At 42.5% G+C, this 16,689-nt stretch overlaps 2 protein-coding genes across 2 annotated transcripts; both read left to right on the top strand.

Annotated features, from left to right (window-relative positions):
• Positions 1 to 5,090: 5,090 nt before the first annotated feature.
• hmx3a (H6 family homeobox 3a) lies at positions 5,091 to 7,364 on the top strand. The gene is made up of 2 exons (XM_076743339.1): positions 5,091 to 5,712; positions 6,616 to 7,364. Exons 1-2 carry the CDS (start codon positions 5,424 to 5,426, stop codon positions 7,233 to 7,235), a joined length of 909 nt encoding a protein of 302 aa, XP_076599454.1. The 5' UTR covers positions 5,091 to 5,423; the 3' UTR covers positions 7,236 to 7,364.
• Positions 7,365 to 13,860: 6,496 nt separating this feature from the next.
• On the top strand, positions 13,861 to 15,996 carry hmx2 (H6 family homeobox 2). Its single transcript, XM_076743607.1, has 2 exons — positions 13,861 to 14,315; positions 15,043 to 15,996. The coding sequence occupies exons 1-2, from the start codon at positions 14,039 to 14,041 to the stop codon at positions 15,591 to 15,593; spliced, it is 828 nt and encodes a 275-aa protein (XP_076599722.1). The 5' UTR covers positions 13,861 to 14,038; the 3' UTR covers positions 15,594 to 15,996.
• Positions 15,997 to 16,689: the final 693 nt, after the last annotated feature.

Raw genomic sequence — 16,689 nt, 5'->3', positions numbered from 1 at the left:
CAGGACTCTAATGGTGGGGCTGCAGCGATTTGCAGAGGGAAAAGTTTTGAAAGGTTGGCTTTAGGAAAAGCGCGGCTGTTATGACACAAGAAATTGCTTTATTGATGGTCTGCTCTGCTGCCTGTGCATTTGGCCATTTGTTACCTGGCCCATATCTATATCTCAGGCTGACACTGATGAGAACTTTTCTGTTGCCCTCTCCAGATTATCGAGTTGTAATGACACAGACAGGCAGGCTGGGTAAAAGCTGACGATCCGAGGGCAGAGTTTCTGGAGGTACAGAGGGTGGAGATTGAGGCTGGGTGCCTGCAGGGCTCGGACGAAGCCGCTCATAATAGAGAAAAAGGGCTACATCGCTCCTATGACTGTTTCCATCCAAACCTTACAGAGGTCATCATCTCTGCTGAGCAACAATAAAGGAAGAGAAGGGGTGATAAAATGTGGATAAAATGAGAGCAGGAGAGATAAAAAAGGAGAATACACCCTCTGTGTGCCCACATCTACTCATAAGGCACATGCTAAGTGACATATTTCCAAAAGGGAGTGATCTAAGGGAATATTACAGGCTCCTGTGACTAAAGTACATTTGCCAGAAGAACTGTCAGTCCCCTCCCTAAATACATGTTGTTTCCTGTTTACAGAGGAAGTAACAAGACTCCCTCTAGTCAAGTGGACTCTGAAGTGTTCCAACCTGGATGACATTGAGCTCCTTCGACTGGCCGGTGCGAGGAGCCGAGTAAAAGCTAATCAGGCTGTAATTCAAGATTCGCCTGGCCACTTACAATCAATACTTGCACAATCCCAATTAAAGCTTGCCGGGTCAGTGGAGGGCCACCAATTCCCTTTCAAGTTAAAAGCAATACTTAAATCTAAGCAATCTCTGTGTGGCCTTCATTGGTTTAATGGCTCGTCCCAACAGGAGTGTCCAGTTGAAAGTGGAAGAAGGACACAGGGTGGACAGGTTACAGTGATATGTGCTGCTGCCTGTGTGGATGCAGTTTGACACCAAGATCGTGTTTGACGGGATTCTCTGCAGACTGTTTTAATTCCTCATACCAAATGAGAACAATATGTTACGAAAGCCTACGTGCATAGATAGTGTTTCATCAGCTGACATCCATGTTTGCCTGAGCCAGGGTCAGTTGAGTTAATCATTGTATGACATTGTGTTAAGTCTGTCATAACAGAGGCTCGTGATACAGCAGAACGTCATCAATATTACTGCTAACGTAGGCTTAAACTGTGTTTTCTTTGGTTTCACTGATTCTTGAACCAACTACAATTTCAACACTTTGCTTCTACTCCAATACATTTAGAGGCAAATATTGTACTTTTTACTCTGCTACATACAAGACGTCTGGATTTTTATCTAATACCATGCACTGTTATCGGTGAAATGACTGTTAACTCTAAATCAAATGGTTAAAATTCGTCTTAATGCCTCTTACTCAATGCACGAGCAATAATAATCTACTGATATATATAATACTCACAGGGACCATTGTTATGTATGGGTTACTTTTACTTTTGATACTTTAAGCACATTTCTCTAAAAATACATGTTTTTAAGTAGCATTTTAAGTGCAGGACTTCCCTTGTAATGGAGTGATCTGAATACTGATGCAAATCTATGAACTACAAAACAGTTTAAAATGTTAAAATTAGCTCCACCTTGACTGTCCACAACAGTAAAATGCTACTTTAACATGAATGCATCAGAAATAATAGTCCCATATAATAATATGATAATACTGTTATGGTTTTGCTAACAGGGCCATTTTTTACATTACGAGTCCTTTACACATTTTGCCAGTAATGCTTACATGTAAGCATGAATTATTTTCATATTGCAGTATTGCTTCTTTTACTTCAGTAGAGGATCTGAATACTTCCTGTGCCGCTGCTCAGAACTCAAAATCCCAAACTCTCAGTTCCACCATCGACATCTCATACCCACCTATTTTTCCCATTTTCCTTCCAGTCTTCTCCCTCCGAGCTTCTGCTGTTGCATCCATGTCTTTTATCACAATTTTGACCCACAGAAAGGAATTCTCACAAGATATCAAAACAAAAATCTATATTTAATATGGGAGCAATTACAAAGCGAAGTTGGCTGCACAGGGCCGTTGTCACCAGAGCGCGTGTTTTTCATCAAATAGGTCATTAGACGATGATGGATGTAAACCTATAAAGTATCTAAACTGGACCTTTTAACAAACCACGAGCAACACTATCATTTCTCTAATAGAACCTGCTGACCGTGTCATTCCCTCCTGCCATTTGTCATTTTTCCTTGTGAAATAATCAATATTTGGGCGCTTTGAAATAAATAATATGAAAGTCATAGTAACCTACCCGAGGAGCAACAAAAATAGACTTATGGAACGTTCAGAAGGCCTATGTGGCCTCAGGGCGGGTTGTCTACTGCATGTTTGTAATCAATGCATAATATGAACGGCATTTTTTTTACTGCAGGATCTTAGGTTGTACAGGTCATTTTCAGGGTTTGCATCAGCTGTGCTCTTTTTATCCTCAGGTACGGTAAGCACGTTGGATTGCCATAGTAGTAAAGCTTTGTGGTAAAGTGGCATAAATATTACTGTCTCTATTCAACTATTACAAAAACACAAGCTGGGGATCAGGCCAATATGACACGTGCAAGGATTATCGAAGGATTAAAATAATAATAGAAAGAGGAGAGTAATGATATTGTGTATAAGTAAACTGTGCTGGAGTTTTCTATGATTTTAATACTGTTAACATTATTAAATAAATACTCATGCTTAGCCTTAGTATGCACTGAAAAGGTATCAGACATGTGAGCGAATCCTGACTTCCCTAATTTACTTCAGGGGGTCAAGCTCTTGTAAATAACAATAATAATAATAAATACTTTGTAAGATCATTGATCCATGCACACTGTCCACAATGATTAGTAGCAGCTTCTTCTCTGCATATCAACAACATAAATATGACACAAAAAAGGGTGAAATTCCAATTAGTAAGGGTTTCAGTGAGGTTTCAGACCTTCTTGTCTCAGAAATCTCACAAATCCTGGCAGACACATGTTGGAATAATGTGAATTCTTTGCATTCTGTACTAATAGAAGCTCCCAACCAAATACAAACATTTCACACCTCAGTCTGAGAGTGCCGAGTACCTGTGATGATGACCGGGTAAGGAGAGGCGGTAATCACATCACAGTAACAGGATATCTCCACATGAGCAGCTCACTAAATGAATAACACGTGTTAATTACACGAACATGCCGGTGCATGTAAGAACTCTACAGCTGAGGAGGGGGAAAGAAGCACCGTGGCAGCCAGTGCAACCTTTACCTTGTAACTGACACCCTTTATTATGGCTGCATATCACATGGCTAATGAGTGTCTTCAGGGAACAGTTGATGAAGATGATGATAATGAAGATGATGATGATTCATAGCTGAAACAAGGACATCTCAGTTCGGTCACACATGTGATCAAAATGTTTTAAAAAACAAATGTGCTTTACTTAGAGGAGAACTCTTTTTTCACTGTCTTGGTCTTACACATTGACTCACATTCATTTCTGGAGACTTATTCTAACACAAATCATGGCTAAACTTAACCCAAACCTGAACCTTTACCCTGAAATTTAGTGGTCTGCCTTTTGGAGACCTGCTTTTTGCCCCCAACTCGCAGTGTCGTGCGGTTTTTGTCTCCACAACGTCATTAATACAAGCTCCCGCGCACTCTCCCCACAGTGCACACACTTGCATTTCCTCCTCATGACCCACAGAGGGCGCTGCCTCTCCGTTCTTCTCCATCAGCCTCCAACCAGTGGACTTTTTTTTTTTTTTTTTTTTTTTTTCCCTTTTTTTCTTTTTTAACAAGTCAATTAATATCAATGAGCGAATATACATAGCACATTTACAAAGAGTGCAATCTGAGGGATGAATTAACAAAATCGATTAGGGGGGAATAAATGACTGTGCGACCCGCAGACTTTGCGGAAGTGGCCCTCGCTGAAAATCAATGAATTAGAAATATGAATCTAATCGCCCGTTGGTGACACGTTGAGTAGCTGCAGCCTGATCTCAGGCCTGTTTCACATTATGTCTGAGGGTCTGAGACGCAAAATTTTAGGGACTAATTGATGATCATTGAGCTGGCACCCTTAGTTACTTGTAACTTTGCATTGTCGAGTTAGGGTGACAATTTCAACTATTCTGCACAAGATTTTATGCGTTTTATTGATAACAAATCACGTGATTTTGCACAATTCAAGTTGGTATTACTGTTAGTTTATGTGTTTGCATGGTAGCGGGAGTGTTAGCTGTTAGCTGGCTGGCTTGTTCACATGCAAACACATGCATGTATTTGTATATTAATTTCTTTTTATTCAGTGTAATGTGTTTTTGTCTCACTATATAAAAGCATCACATTTAGGCCTCAGATAATCAATGCAAGCTTTAAGTACGGGCTTCAGGCCTAATAGGCTTTTCAAAACTTTTTTGTTTTAATACATAGATTATGGTGATGATTTTAGATTTTTAAATATAGCCTAAAATCTCCCCCCAAAAATTAGAAATAGCCCATAAAAAAATCCTCCACACGCTTGCAGCATGACTGAAAGTACTTCAAACATGCATCTATATCTATCTATCTATCTATCTATCTATCTATCTATCTATCTATCTATCTATCTATCTATACACACACACACACACACACACACACACACACATATATATAAACACTGCATTATGAGTAACCTCGTGCAGTCAAACTGTGTGTGACTGTAATGTCAGTGGTGTGATGAATCGCTTGTTCTGACGGCGCTTATCCCAAACCTTCCTTTTTGGCGCTAACAGCCCTGTGTTCATTTGCTGCCTAATTGGACTATATGAGACCAATAACAGGCGAGCACACACAGCCTGCAGCCAGAGCGCACAGAGAGGGGAGGATGGTCTCTCTCTCTCTCTCTCTCTCTCTCTCTCTCTCTCTCTCTCGCTCTCTCTCTCTCTCGCCGTCTCTCCCTTAATCCCATTTGCCATTGTACATGCCCAATCGCCTATACTTTCCGCATTTAACTTGGATGACATTTTTATTTCATCATTAGCATCAGACGCCAGACTGACTGACACGGTGGACACAGTTTTGCGTTTTGACGAAAGAGCCCGGGATGAGACATCTCCGTGTTTATACATGTTTGTTTTGCCTCTCAAACATTTTATTTTATTATTTTTCTAGCCTAGAAGGACGTGCGTTTTGACGCGCTCTCCGGGTGTGAAATCGAGTCCCTGCGTTAAATCACTGAGAAGAATAAAGCAGGGACTTTTTGTGGCCAGGATATCGACAATCTGTAAGTCAGCCTTGCTTTTTCCCCCTCTTTGAATCCCCGCTCCCGTGGTCCTCTGCGCTCAGACCACAGCCTCAGCGATGCCAGAGACAACGCAAGAGACGTGCGCTTCGGCCAAGGACTCTCCTTTCTTCATTAAGAACCTGCTGAACTGTGATAGCAAACCATCCAAACCCAAGCCCGTACTGACTGCCACCAAGGCGGCCTTGGAGGGAGGATTTTCCCTTTCCCAGGTCGGGGACTTCAACTTTCCACGCTTTGACCTGCCCGCACAGAGGTTCAGTCTACCGGCTCACTACTTGGAGCGCACCTCGGCGTGGTGGTACCCCTACGCCCTCAGCTCCTCCGCCCACCTACACAGAACCGAAGGTAAGACTAAGAGAAAATAACATTTATTCCATATTATGATTATGTTTATGAGCAAGCAGTAGTCACACTTTTACAGTTTTTTTTCTTGATGATTAAAATAGAGACTTTTCAAAACAAACCCCTCACAGGACCTTTCAGGACCACGTCCCCTGTGCGTTTTGTGACACCTAATAATATCTTGACAGCAAGCAGTCAGTGCACTTCCTCCTCAGGAAGCTGCTCGATAGAAGTGGATTTTGTGCATTTTGGTGATAGGAAATAAAATGACATGCTTTGTTTTTACCACACCACATAGCACACGGTGACTTGACGCCTTGTCCTCTCAAGGCCTATTTTGTTATGCCACGATGCGGCATAATGGATCAATAAAGTGACACACTGAGCATAAAATGAAGTAGACATCATCAAATCATCGGATGAGGGTGACGATGCGCAGCGTGCTTTTGATTTGTCTGTTGGTGCTCAGTGTGAACATCTTACCCCAGAGGCTCGGTCCCTGATAGCGCTTCTACCTGCCTGTTTCTGTGATTTATTCATGTGGGATTCAAAACACGCTGATGTGAACGGCACTATCATGCATTCATGCAAACAAGAGGATTTTTGAAAGCCTGTTTAGTTAGAGTGAATGTGCAGCCCTGATATGTTGGATAAAACTAATAAATGAAGCAGGCCTGTTTTGAATATTTTATTCTTCGGTCTATTAAAAGTGTTCTTTTTAGGTAGAACAATATTTGATCATGCTGTTGTCAGTCGTGTTTGGCTCCAAAGTGGTTTATGTTTATGTGACATTTTCTGCCACGATGTATAATCATTAGTTTCCCTAAAGCACACAGGCTGACCAGTATCAACAGGCAGCTGGTAAACTCAGTGTTTATGACCACGTCTCCCTGTGCATCCTTTCAGTCACCGAGAAACCAGGAGCCAGAGACTCCTCTCCAACTTCGGGCACAGACAGAGACTCACCGGATCTGGTACTCAAATCTGAGCCAGACGCCAAAGACGACGACGAGGACGATGAGCACAACAACAAAAGCGGCGACGAGATTATCCTGGAGGAGAGCGACACGGAAGAAGCCAAAAAAGACGAGCTGGAGGAGTGGAAGAAGAGGGACGACGACAAGAAGCCGTGCCGCAAGAAGAAGACGCGCACGGTTTTTTCCCGGAGCCAGGTGTTCCAGCTGGAGTCCACCTTCGACATGAAGCGATACCTGAGCAGCTCGGAGCGGGCCGGCCTGGCCGCGTCCCTCCACCTGACGGAGACTCAGGTGAAGATCTGGTTCCAGAACAGGAGGAACAAGTGGAAAAGGCAGTTGGCCGCGGAGCTGGAGGCCGCCAACCTGAGCCACGCCGCGGCGCAGAGGATAGTGCGGGTGCCCATCCTCTACCACGAGAACTCGGCCTCGGAGAGCGGAGGCGCCGCTGCCAACGTGCCCGCCAGCCAGCCGCTGCTCACTTTCCCGCACCCGGGAGTCTACTACTCCCATCCCATCGTCACATCCGTGCCGCTGCTCAGACCGGTTTGAAAAGAGCTGAGTGTTGCGGCACAAGTTGGTGTTTATTTTCAAAATCAACTCATCCGAAAAGTTACAAGAAAAAAAAAAGAAAAAGAAAAAAAAGACTTAATATTTTTGTACAACTGACTGAATGAAGAAAAAAAAAATAAAGAAAAGAGATGCAGTCAGGCCTACATGGACCTATTTTGGCAAATATATTGTGTCATTTTCCATAAGGGTGCCGTTTACACGTGATCCGACAATTCAAATCCCATGTTTTATATTATTATTATTATTGTTGTTGTTATTATTATCAGTTTATTTGTTAATCATCACCTCAGGAGTCCACCTGCTTACACTGCCTGATTAGTGTCTTTTATTTTTTCCTTACTTTTACACCACGGCTGTTGCTGGACAGGCTGACACGGTGTGATCTAGGCCTGCAAAAATGAAACAAACAAACAAAAAAAACTTTACCTTGTTTACAAAAAATGGCGGCCTAAAGGCGCGGGCCTGCTTACCACCCAAAAACCAATTATCTGATTTCATTTACATTTCCAGAACTGATTAGGCTACACGATGATGTGCAATACACTGACGGTGTGCTGTGAATGAATGAGTCCGGGAAACATCCACGTTTCATCATCTATTCACGGTGGAATATTGATGGAACTTTTGTTTTTTTTTTCTTTTCTTTTTTTCTTTTGAAGCGCTTGACGGGGGACAATCAAGACACTCTCAATTGTAAAATACCCATGCAGCTTTATGTTTAGTTTTAGTGATTCTCACCCTTGTTCCCTCCACATGGACACGTCCTTCAAGCACAAGCGTGAGCTCCAGTGTCTCTTAATCTACTTTGTGTTTTTGAACAGGAGCGGCAAAAATATCGATTACACTGGTGTTTAAAAAAAAAAAAAAAAATGTAAATGTATATATTTAATGAGGCACGGGGAGAGGAGCGGCCACTTGCGGCTACTCCTTTGTACAGTAAAAACAACGTTTTGATATTGTATTGCTGAACCATGTTGTGAAATAAATGGAGAATATTCCTTACATTTTAGGATATTTTTTGTATGACTTCTGTATCCAGTGATGGTCAAATGGAGCCAGTTTATAATTAGCATATATGTAATAATTTTATTTATTGGCTTTTTGTCACGACAGCATTACATTTTTTACACAAATATTTTTTGCACTAAGAGACAGAAAAAAACAAACAAACAAACAAACAAAAAACCTGACTGCCCAAATTAATCTCTATTCTGGTAGTAGACGTTATACATATTGAACCCTTTTTCAACACACACACACACACACACACACACACACACACACACACACACACACACACACTTGTGGCTTGGGCAGGTGGGTTTCATCTTAGTGTTATGCACTTTAAAAACGTTATTTTACATAAAAAGTGGTTCGGTCAATTAGATGCGTAATTGCCACCATCTTGCCAAAATTATGGGTAATGTATTCAGAAGAGGACATTACTCCCTGAGTATGAGCTGCTGTCTTTTAACATTTTTTCCCCTGTGTGTGTGTGTGTGTGTGTGTGTGTGTGTGTGTGTGTGTGTGTGTGTGTGTTGTACAGTCAGTGTGAGTTGGAAGGATGTCATGATGGCAAGTATCTCCACATCACTATTTTAGTGTTGCAGAAAGCTGTTTTACTGTTAAGCCATTTTTCGTTTACTCTTAGTATTTAAAGCACTTTTTTAATTTCTGAACATATTTTTATTTTTAACTACTTAATGAGAAAGCGTGATATAAAAATATCTTGTATCTTGTTTTTTTAAAAAAACCTCTGCAATAACATCCCTCTATGTCTCTGCAGTATTGCACCAAAAGCCTAAATTAATGGATCACTTCAAGAGAAAACAGTTAAAAAGATGTGCATTTTCAAATCAGAGATAAGTTGTTAAACTGGTGCTTTTTAACACACAGCCTCCGACCTTACAGGTGTCACTGGACACTCGGCGCCACCATCTCAGCGACGACATGCTTAAATTTGTATGCACATCATATAAATAATACAATTTAAGATTTAAAAAAGGCTTTAAAAATACATTGAGATAATCCCTCTTCTTTACATGCAAATTAACCTGCTTTAACATTTTTCTTGATCAAGGAAACACAACTGAGCGAAAGTAGTGGAGAGGTTTGAATTCCAGGGTCATTCAAGATGCTTAATTTGAGAAAATCAATGGAACTTAATAAAAGTGCGCTGAAGATATGATACAGGAGCTCCCACCGATGGTGATGGCATTACTTTTTAATCTTATGGGCAAAGAAAGTTTCAGAATCACATTTCGATGTCGGTATTTTTAACAGGACCCAGGTTAGGTTACCTGAGCTTTTTACTAGTGTTTTTTTTTTTTGTATTTAATTTATTTTGACTTTTTTTTTTTTTTTTTTTTTACCCCTGTATAAAGTTACAAGAGAGCAATGCAGCTCCGAGGGGAGGAGGCTCTGAGGGGAGGGAGGGAGCGCTCCTTTCATCCTCTGCTGACCTGGACCCAAGCACAGTAAATAGCAATGATCGGTAATCAGTAATAAATACCGTTTAATAATCACAGTGATGAAATGTTTTGTGTTAATAAAGGTTTTAACGTGTTTTTTTATGATGTAGAATCCACCTCCAGACTGGGATCAGGTGACACAGACCAGGGGGACACTTGTAGACATCTGCAGAGAGCCCTCAGTCTGTTTCTGCACGGTCCCTTTAATTAAAACTCCAACACTCCACAAAGACTCCCTCCTCGTGCGTCTGACGCGCAGGTAGATCTATTGATAGCTTCATAGTTTGAGGACAGTTTCAGGGGAATTTGAACGCTCAGTCTGCCTGCAGTATACCGCATAAATACATCTAATAAACTACACAATACTGCGCTTGGATTGGCCAAACATGAGAAATATCACCCCGAAGAATATTCAAAATTTAACAAACGTGTTTATGAGCAAAAATCAACTATGAAGTACCTCAGGCCTCGCCTCAAAGCCAATTTTCTGTTTTCATCTCTAGCCTAATGCAGTTATTGGAAATTAATCCGTCAGCAATAAACTCTATATGATGACCTCATCAAGGGACAAAGGGTCCATTCAAATATCGTCACATCACCCAATTATTGATGTGTACCTACCACGCACACTCAACACGGCCCCATTACTGCAAATTAATAGATTGGTATGGCATTATTCCTCTGGCACATATCGATCTACAAACGTCTGCATCATATTGCGTCAAGTAAGAGCAACGTTCACGCGCCGCTTCGGCTCAGCGTGTGACCTTGATTTGCGCGCATAAATTGAAAAAATTACCACTCGATAATTTCCATTTGTACGACATCTTTATGTAAAAGAGAAAAGGCAGCGGGGCCAAAATCAGATAAAGTAGCCTACATTTGCAGGAACGGGGGCAAACGGACGTGACCGGCGACTGCGCTCAGTGGATTACATTAAAATGGAGAGCTGAATGGGTAATTTCAAGCCCTATCATAGGCTTTAGTGGCAGTTTGGGAACATACAAGTGGCCCGACCACCTTGCGCAACGCTCGCCTCTTCCCTGAAGCCGCTGACATCTGCTCACATGTGTAGTGGACTATTCAAGTTGGTTATATCGCGACTTAAAGGCTGCATGCGGAGATCAAGCATTTATTTAAAGGACCAAAACAGGTTCTGTCATAACTGAAGCCTAAAAGAAACATGTGAATGTGTGATATATCAGCTGAGGCAGTAAAAGCATGATCACCTGTAAAGTTTCCATTTCCTTAACAAATCATATCAAACAACAAACATCCTGCGTGGTGGCACCCACGTGCAAAATGGGCCAAAAGTGAACGTGTGCATGGAAAAGTTCACCTGAAAAGCACCTTTGACGTTGGTCCCGTGCGACAACAAATGCATCCTGTTATAGATACAGATTAGGCCTGCGTGGTTTCCACAATCAGAGGCCAAACAGAAGTGATGTGAGCGGCGCACGTCCCTGGGTGCGACGCGTCAAAGCTCACAACTCTTTTGACACTTCTCCAAGAGGAAATCTTGTTTTAAACCCATCCCATTTGCTTTGCTGATTGAACGCGAGCATCAGATTTTCATCAAAGTTCTATTAAGTGAAACATAGGTTGCGGGGCACCGTCTGATTGGAACAGTTTAAATTTTAATTGTGTTTTTAATTTGACATATAGTTGCTGTGAAGAATGACACTGAAACGCCGAGGGGCGGTCGATTTTCTTAATTTCTCCCCGAGGAATTGATGAGTCTATCAGGGCAGTAGATTGGAAAGCCATTAAAACTCAATGGTTAGGTTGTTAATTGGAACTTGATGGATAGGAGCCTGTGGATAGGCTGTACTGATCCAATCTTCCTGACTTTGTGTTTTCCAATAAATTACCCAGTTCATTTCCACACTCAGATTACATAAATTGTACACCTCCAGGGCTCGGGCGCTTTGCCTGCGTTTACAACTCTCTCTCTCTCTCTCTCTCTCTCTCTCTCTCTCTCTCTCTCTCTCTCTCTCTCTCTCTCTCTCTCTCTCTCTCTCTCTCTCTCACACACACACACACACACACACACACACACACACGCTCTCACACACAAACGCCTCCTGAAAAAAGAGCAGGCCCCGCTTTCTTGAATGAAAATCGAAACATAATCAACGTTTATACTTAGAAAATTTATTGATATCATTTTCTCTGGTAATTTCCTTATTCTAGAGTTGGACACGCCATATATCATAATACACACGTGTAAAGGGTCTTTGTTTAATATTTATCGAAGCTTGATTCCCAGATCAAAGCGCCTCATAACTTCATCTGTCTTTCTCAGACCTTTCTCTCCTGCTAAAGATCTTGTTCTGTTATTGCGGTAGGGCGGCCGTGCGCCACCCATCATAGTGATAGAGCATGAACTTAGGCCCGCTGCTCGCTGTTTGGGCCTCGCCAGATGAAGGCGAAACGCAGAAACATGGGTAAGGGATGGACATTTCCATACTAATAGCAGGAGCTACACCGCTCGGCCTGTACGACTGGCCCATAAACGCCAGCTCTGACATAAAAACAGCGTGCGTAATTCATTCTCTGCAGCACAATAGCAGCCTGTTATGTCCACTATCTCTATGATGAACTAATCTCACTTTGCAAAAGTCGTCTGAAAGTGATGAAGGCGGCCACACTGACAAAGGTCTTTGTTTGAAAAGAGCGGCATATAAAACAAACCCATTTAACTGTCATTGCAGATTTCACGCCTTATGTGTAACCACCATAAATCCAGCATCCGCCCTGACTGCCCTCATATATTTGCCCCCCTTCAGTAAAGCCTCCCCTGCATATGCGTTTTGTTAAGATCGTTAAGCAGCTGCTGGCCCCGCTGCCGGTTGACGATATTTACGCGTGGATCCAGATGCTTCTGTCTGGCTGCTATGATGATGATGGTGACGACAGAGGCTGCTGCCAGCATCATCATCATCATCATCAGCAGCAGCAGCTCCAATAACATCAGCGTCCGTCGCCGTCTTCTGCCTTTTCCACCCGGTCTTAACACCGAATGCCGGTTGTGTGGCTACCGGGAAGGGCGCTGACATGATGATTAAAGCTGACCATTTGTAATGTGTCTGGGGCTCCCTTACAAAGCAGTAAAAGAGGGATAATGTGCCCGAACCGCCAGCTCAAGCCCCGCAGCTGTCCCGCAGCCAGACACAACCACACACACACACACACACACACACACACACACACACACAGAGCATGGGTGATGAAGGTGGGAGGAGGGCGGTGGTGGGAAGCCCCCCCCCCCCACGACACCGCACACACACACACACACACACACACACACACACACACACACACACACACACGTGCACGCCCCCAGCCCCCACCACCTCCAATCAATTAGTCAATCAATTAGCCGGCCTCCACTCCACGCGCGGTCATCACGAGGCAGATTAGCTCAGTAATGATCAAATTAATTCTTAATCGCAGATAATGGACGCGGAATGAGTTTATTATTTTCAGGAAAAATGAGTTAGGCCTCCGTATTGGTTCTAAGGCTGTATGCGTGTTCCCGTCACCCCGGCCAATTTAGCATGCAAAGGATAAGAGAAAAAAGGCGACATGACAGTTCTTGAATGAGGTCATCCTCAGTTGACTGAGCCTTTTCCTGCTTCTGTGGGTTGCATGTAGAATTATAAGCACGTTGCCTTTGGTTTGTGTTTATAAATGAGGTGCATTTAAGACACAACACAGACTCTTAAAGACAAAAAAATAAAACAAAAACAAACCCTCAAAATATTTTCTTAAGATTTGACATATGTGAATTCTGAATTTTTTTTAAAATTCATGACCAACTTTTAATTTACTTACAACCATTTTAGTCCGCGACAACCCATACTGAAAAAAAAAAAGAAAAAAAAAAAAAAAAAAAAGACTTGTTTGAAACATTAAGTGGATGCAGAAAGGAGCTGCTTCGACTCTCTCGCTCTCCTCATCCCGTCTCAAAACCTTGACAGGAGTTTGAAATTTCCGGGCTTGTGTTGGAGGCTGCGATTGGTCCAGGAGGAGCTTACCTACATGCAAATGAAGCAACGCAACCTTGCTGCCGCTGATCCAGAGCGTGAGGAGGAGGACCAGGAATACACTCATGTTCCCCGAGCGCTAGAAAAAACACCTTCAACTCCTTCAATGTTAAAACTCCACAATTAACCGGGCAAGGGGGGAAAAAAAGGGAGACAAAAGCCGCTTTCGTAATTTTTACGCACCAATCGTGTAGAAACCAATAACGGAATACAAGGGGACAGACAGATTCAGTCAATACTTCAATACTGTTATGAAGCGAGAATGAGTAGCGCAGAAGACAGCGGGAGCAAGTGCTCGTCGGGCCCGATTTCCAGCTTCACCATCCAATCTATTTTGGGCACGCCGTCCGATGCGCCGCGCTCCGGGACCAAAGAGCTCTCCAAGGGGCCGCCGCCACCGCCGCCGCGGAGGCGGTCACTGTCGGTATCCTCCGAGGAGGAGTGCAGCGGCGGGGAGGACTCAGCAGACTGCTTCTGCTCCGACACGGGTCACAGCGAGCCATGCTCCCAGCACCAAGCCCATAACTTCTCATGTTTAGGTGAGGACTCTTTATTATTACCGCTCTGATTATATTATTATTAATATTTATTGCAGAAAGGGAATGAAACCAATTGTCAAAGTGGTACAAAACAAGAATTAAATAAAAATATTTTGCACATATTTAGACTTTTTTCTGATCATAATTTCCTCCATAAAATTACATGAGAATAGATCTAGTTTGTTCCATTTCTTTTTTTTTTAATAAGCAGGTCTCCAGTTTGGTGTTTTGTTTGCACTTGAGCTCACATTTCATCAGCTTGTGTTTGTGACTGTAACACTCACACGCAGCTCACCCACTTCCACTTGTTTGTCATGTGCAGACTATCACCGTAGCAGCAGTGGAATAGTGGCAGGTAGAATAATTAGCCCCCTGTCTTTCCTCTCATTTCAAATTTAATTGAGCCTGCTAATTGATGAAACATGTTTCTGAAATGGCTGCACTACACGTCGTCAATTGAGCGTTAAATAGAGCGGGATTTAATTAATAGCTTACTGTACACCGGGCATACTCATGCTGAATTGTTTATTTAAAAAGTCACCTGCTTTCAGCAGTCGATTTAAGGAGTCAGAGTTCACACTTGACGAACTCTCAAACTGAGTGTGTCGAAAAATCGTGAAAGGATTTTTTACCTCGGCCGCCTGTTTTTAAAAGGCATACTCAGCAGCAGAGATGCATTTTCCGGTTGTGATATTCACCACCTCCTTCTCCTCCTGCTCGCGTTTAGGTCCCGCTAAAGGACTTCTGTCTGGAAGCGACGCGCTCGGGCGGCGGCCGCACCTGCCACAGCCTCTGCTGCAGGATTATAAGGAGGAGCGGGACAGACCGTGCCATCAAATGTCACCGCTGTCCGAGGAGAGACAGACAGACGGTGCCGCGGACAAGCAGGGCAACTCAGCCAAGAAGAAGACGCGCACGGTTTTCTCCCGGAGTCAGGTGTACCAGCTGGAGTCCACCTTCGACATGAAGCGGTACCTGAGCAGCTCGGAGCGGGCCTGCTTAGCCTCCAGCCTGCAGCTGACGGAGACTCAGGTCAAGACGTGGTTTCAGAACAGGAGGAACAAATGGAAACGGCAGCTATCAGCTGAACTGGAGGCGGCCAATATGGCCCACGCCTCTGCACAGACACTAGTGGGGATGCCGCTGGTTTTCAGAGATAACTCCTTACTGCGCGTCCCGGTTCCCCGGTCTATCGCCTTTCCGACGCCCCTGTATTACCCGGGGAGCAACCTGCCAGCGTTACCTTTATACAACCTGTATAACAAGATTGAGTACTGATTGACTCTGCTGTATGTTCACCACTGCAGTCCTCGTAAAAAAAAAGAAAAAAAAGAAGAAAAAAAAGCGCAGTACAAAACAACATTCTCATAAGTGTCTCCACATAACCGCTGTATATTAATTGTACCACTTAATTTGTTGAGGAAATTCTTATTATGCAGCAACTGTGCGTCTTACAAGAAAGCAATCAAGCTTCCCTAAATGTATAAAATACACCGTGTGTATAATTAATTCTAATAATTTTTGTACTTTTATTTTAATCCCCCTCTCCTCCCCTAACTGATAAAATAATGGAGTTTAGCATTCATATCACATTCAAGAAAATGGATTCCACAAGAGCTGCTTTTACACTGTTTTTATTGATAATTAGTTTGTCAAATATATCGCAAAGCATCATTTTATTTCACCTGGCAGGACAAAACAGAATTATTCCATTTAAGGAAAAGATATCATTGTTTCTATTGTAATTTAGACCTTCAGTAATAACCTTCTCATTCAATAAATTTTCTATTTCAGTGAAAATTTGGCTTGCTTGTTTTCATTTGACTGTTTTTGTGTACTTACATTTGTAAACTTAAATCCTGACACAGATTAATTTTTGAGACAGAAGGCAAACACTTCAAGCGGTTGTAAACAAGGCTAAATTCTACTTATTGTGTTAAAACTTCTTCTTCCCTGAAGAGCGAAGAGTACACAAACAAAAAGAGTAATAATAGTGGTAATCTTTGCATGTCAAATATCATGAGTCAGAAATTACTGATGACTTTTTGTTGTAGAGCTGCAGTAAAGTTTAGTAGAGGCGCTTTAAACTAAGAGCACCTGCACTTTAACCACGACTGAAGCAAGAACAAAACCTTGAAGACACTAGTGCTCATTAACATATATGACATTCCTGTTCAAACAGTTTACATGGCTGTTAGCTCACACTTCTTACCTCTTATTACATCAAATATTAGGCTTTAAGATTCTTGACAGGTGCGTTTAAATTTCAGCTTGTGGAGAGACAAAGTGTTTGCAGGAATACATGCATGCATTTAGCCCTCTGCGAGACTCACACTGTAGCTTCCATATTTGTTTGATTCCTCAGTAGATCAGT

The sequence above is a fragment of the Chaetodon auriga genome, chromosome 11, assembly GCF_051107435.1.
Source record: "Chaetodon auriga isolate fChaAug3 chromosome 11, fChaAug3.hap1, whole genome shotgun sequence".
NCBI classification, from domain to species: Eukaryota; Metazoa; Chordata; class Actinopteri; order Chaetodontiformes; family Chaetodontidae; genus Chaetodon; species Chaetodon auriga.
Note: the sequence above shows the minus strand (reverse complement) of the source record. Positions and strands in the feature narration are given on the sequence as shown.

What these genes read in the sequence shown, in the direction of transcription:
- hmx3a (XM_076743339.1), top strand. Translation starts at nt 5,424, where the DNA reads ATGCCAGAGACAACGCAAGAGACGTGCGCTTCGGCCAAGGACTCTCCT. An exon ending in CCACCTACACAGAACCGAAG is followed by an intron (nt 5,713 to 6,615) that starts GTAAGACTAAGA and finishes GCATCCTTTCAG; the next exon opens with TCACCGAGAAACCAGGAGCC.
- hmx2 (XM_076743607.1), top strand. Translation starts at nt 14,039, where the DNA reads ATGAGTAGCGCAGAAGACAGCGGGAGCAAGTGCTCGTCGGGCCCGATT. An exon ending in CCATAACTTCTCATGTTTAG is followed by an intron (nt 14,316 to 15,042) that starts GTGAGGACTCTT and finishes GCTCGCGTTTAG; the next exon opens with GTCCCGCTAAAGGACTTCTG.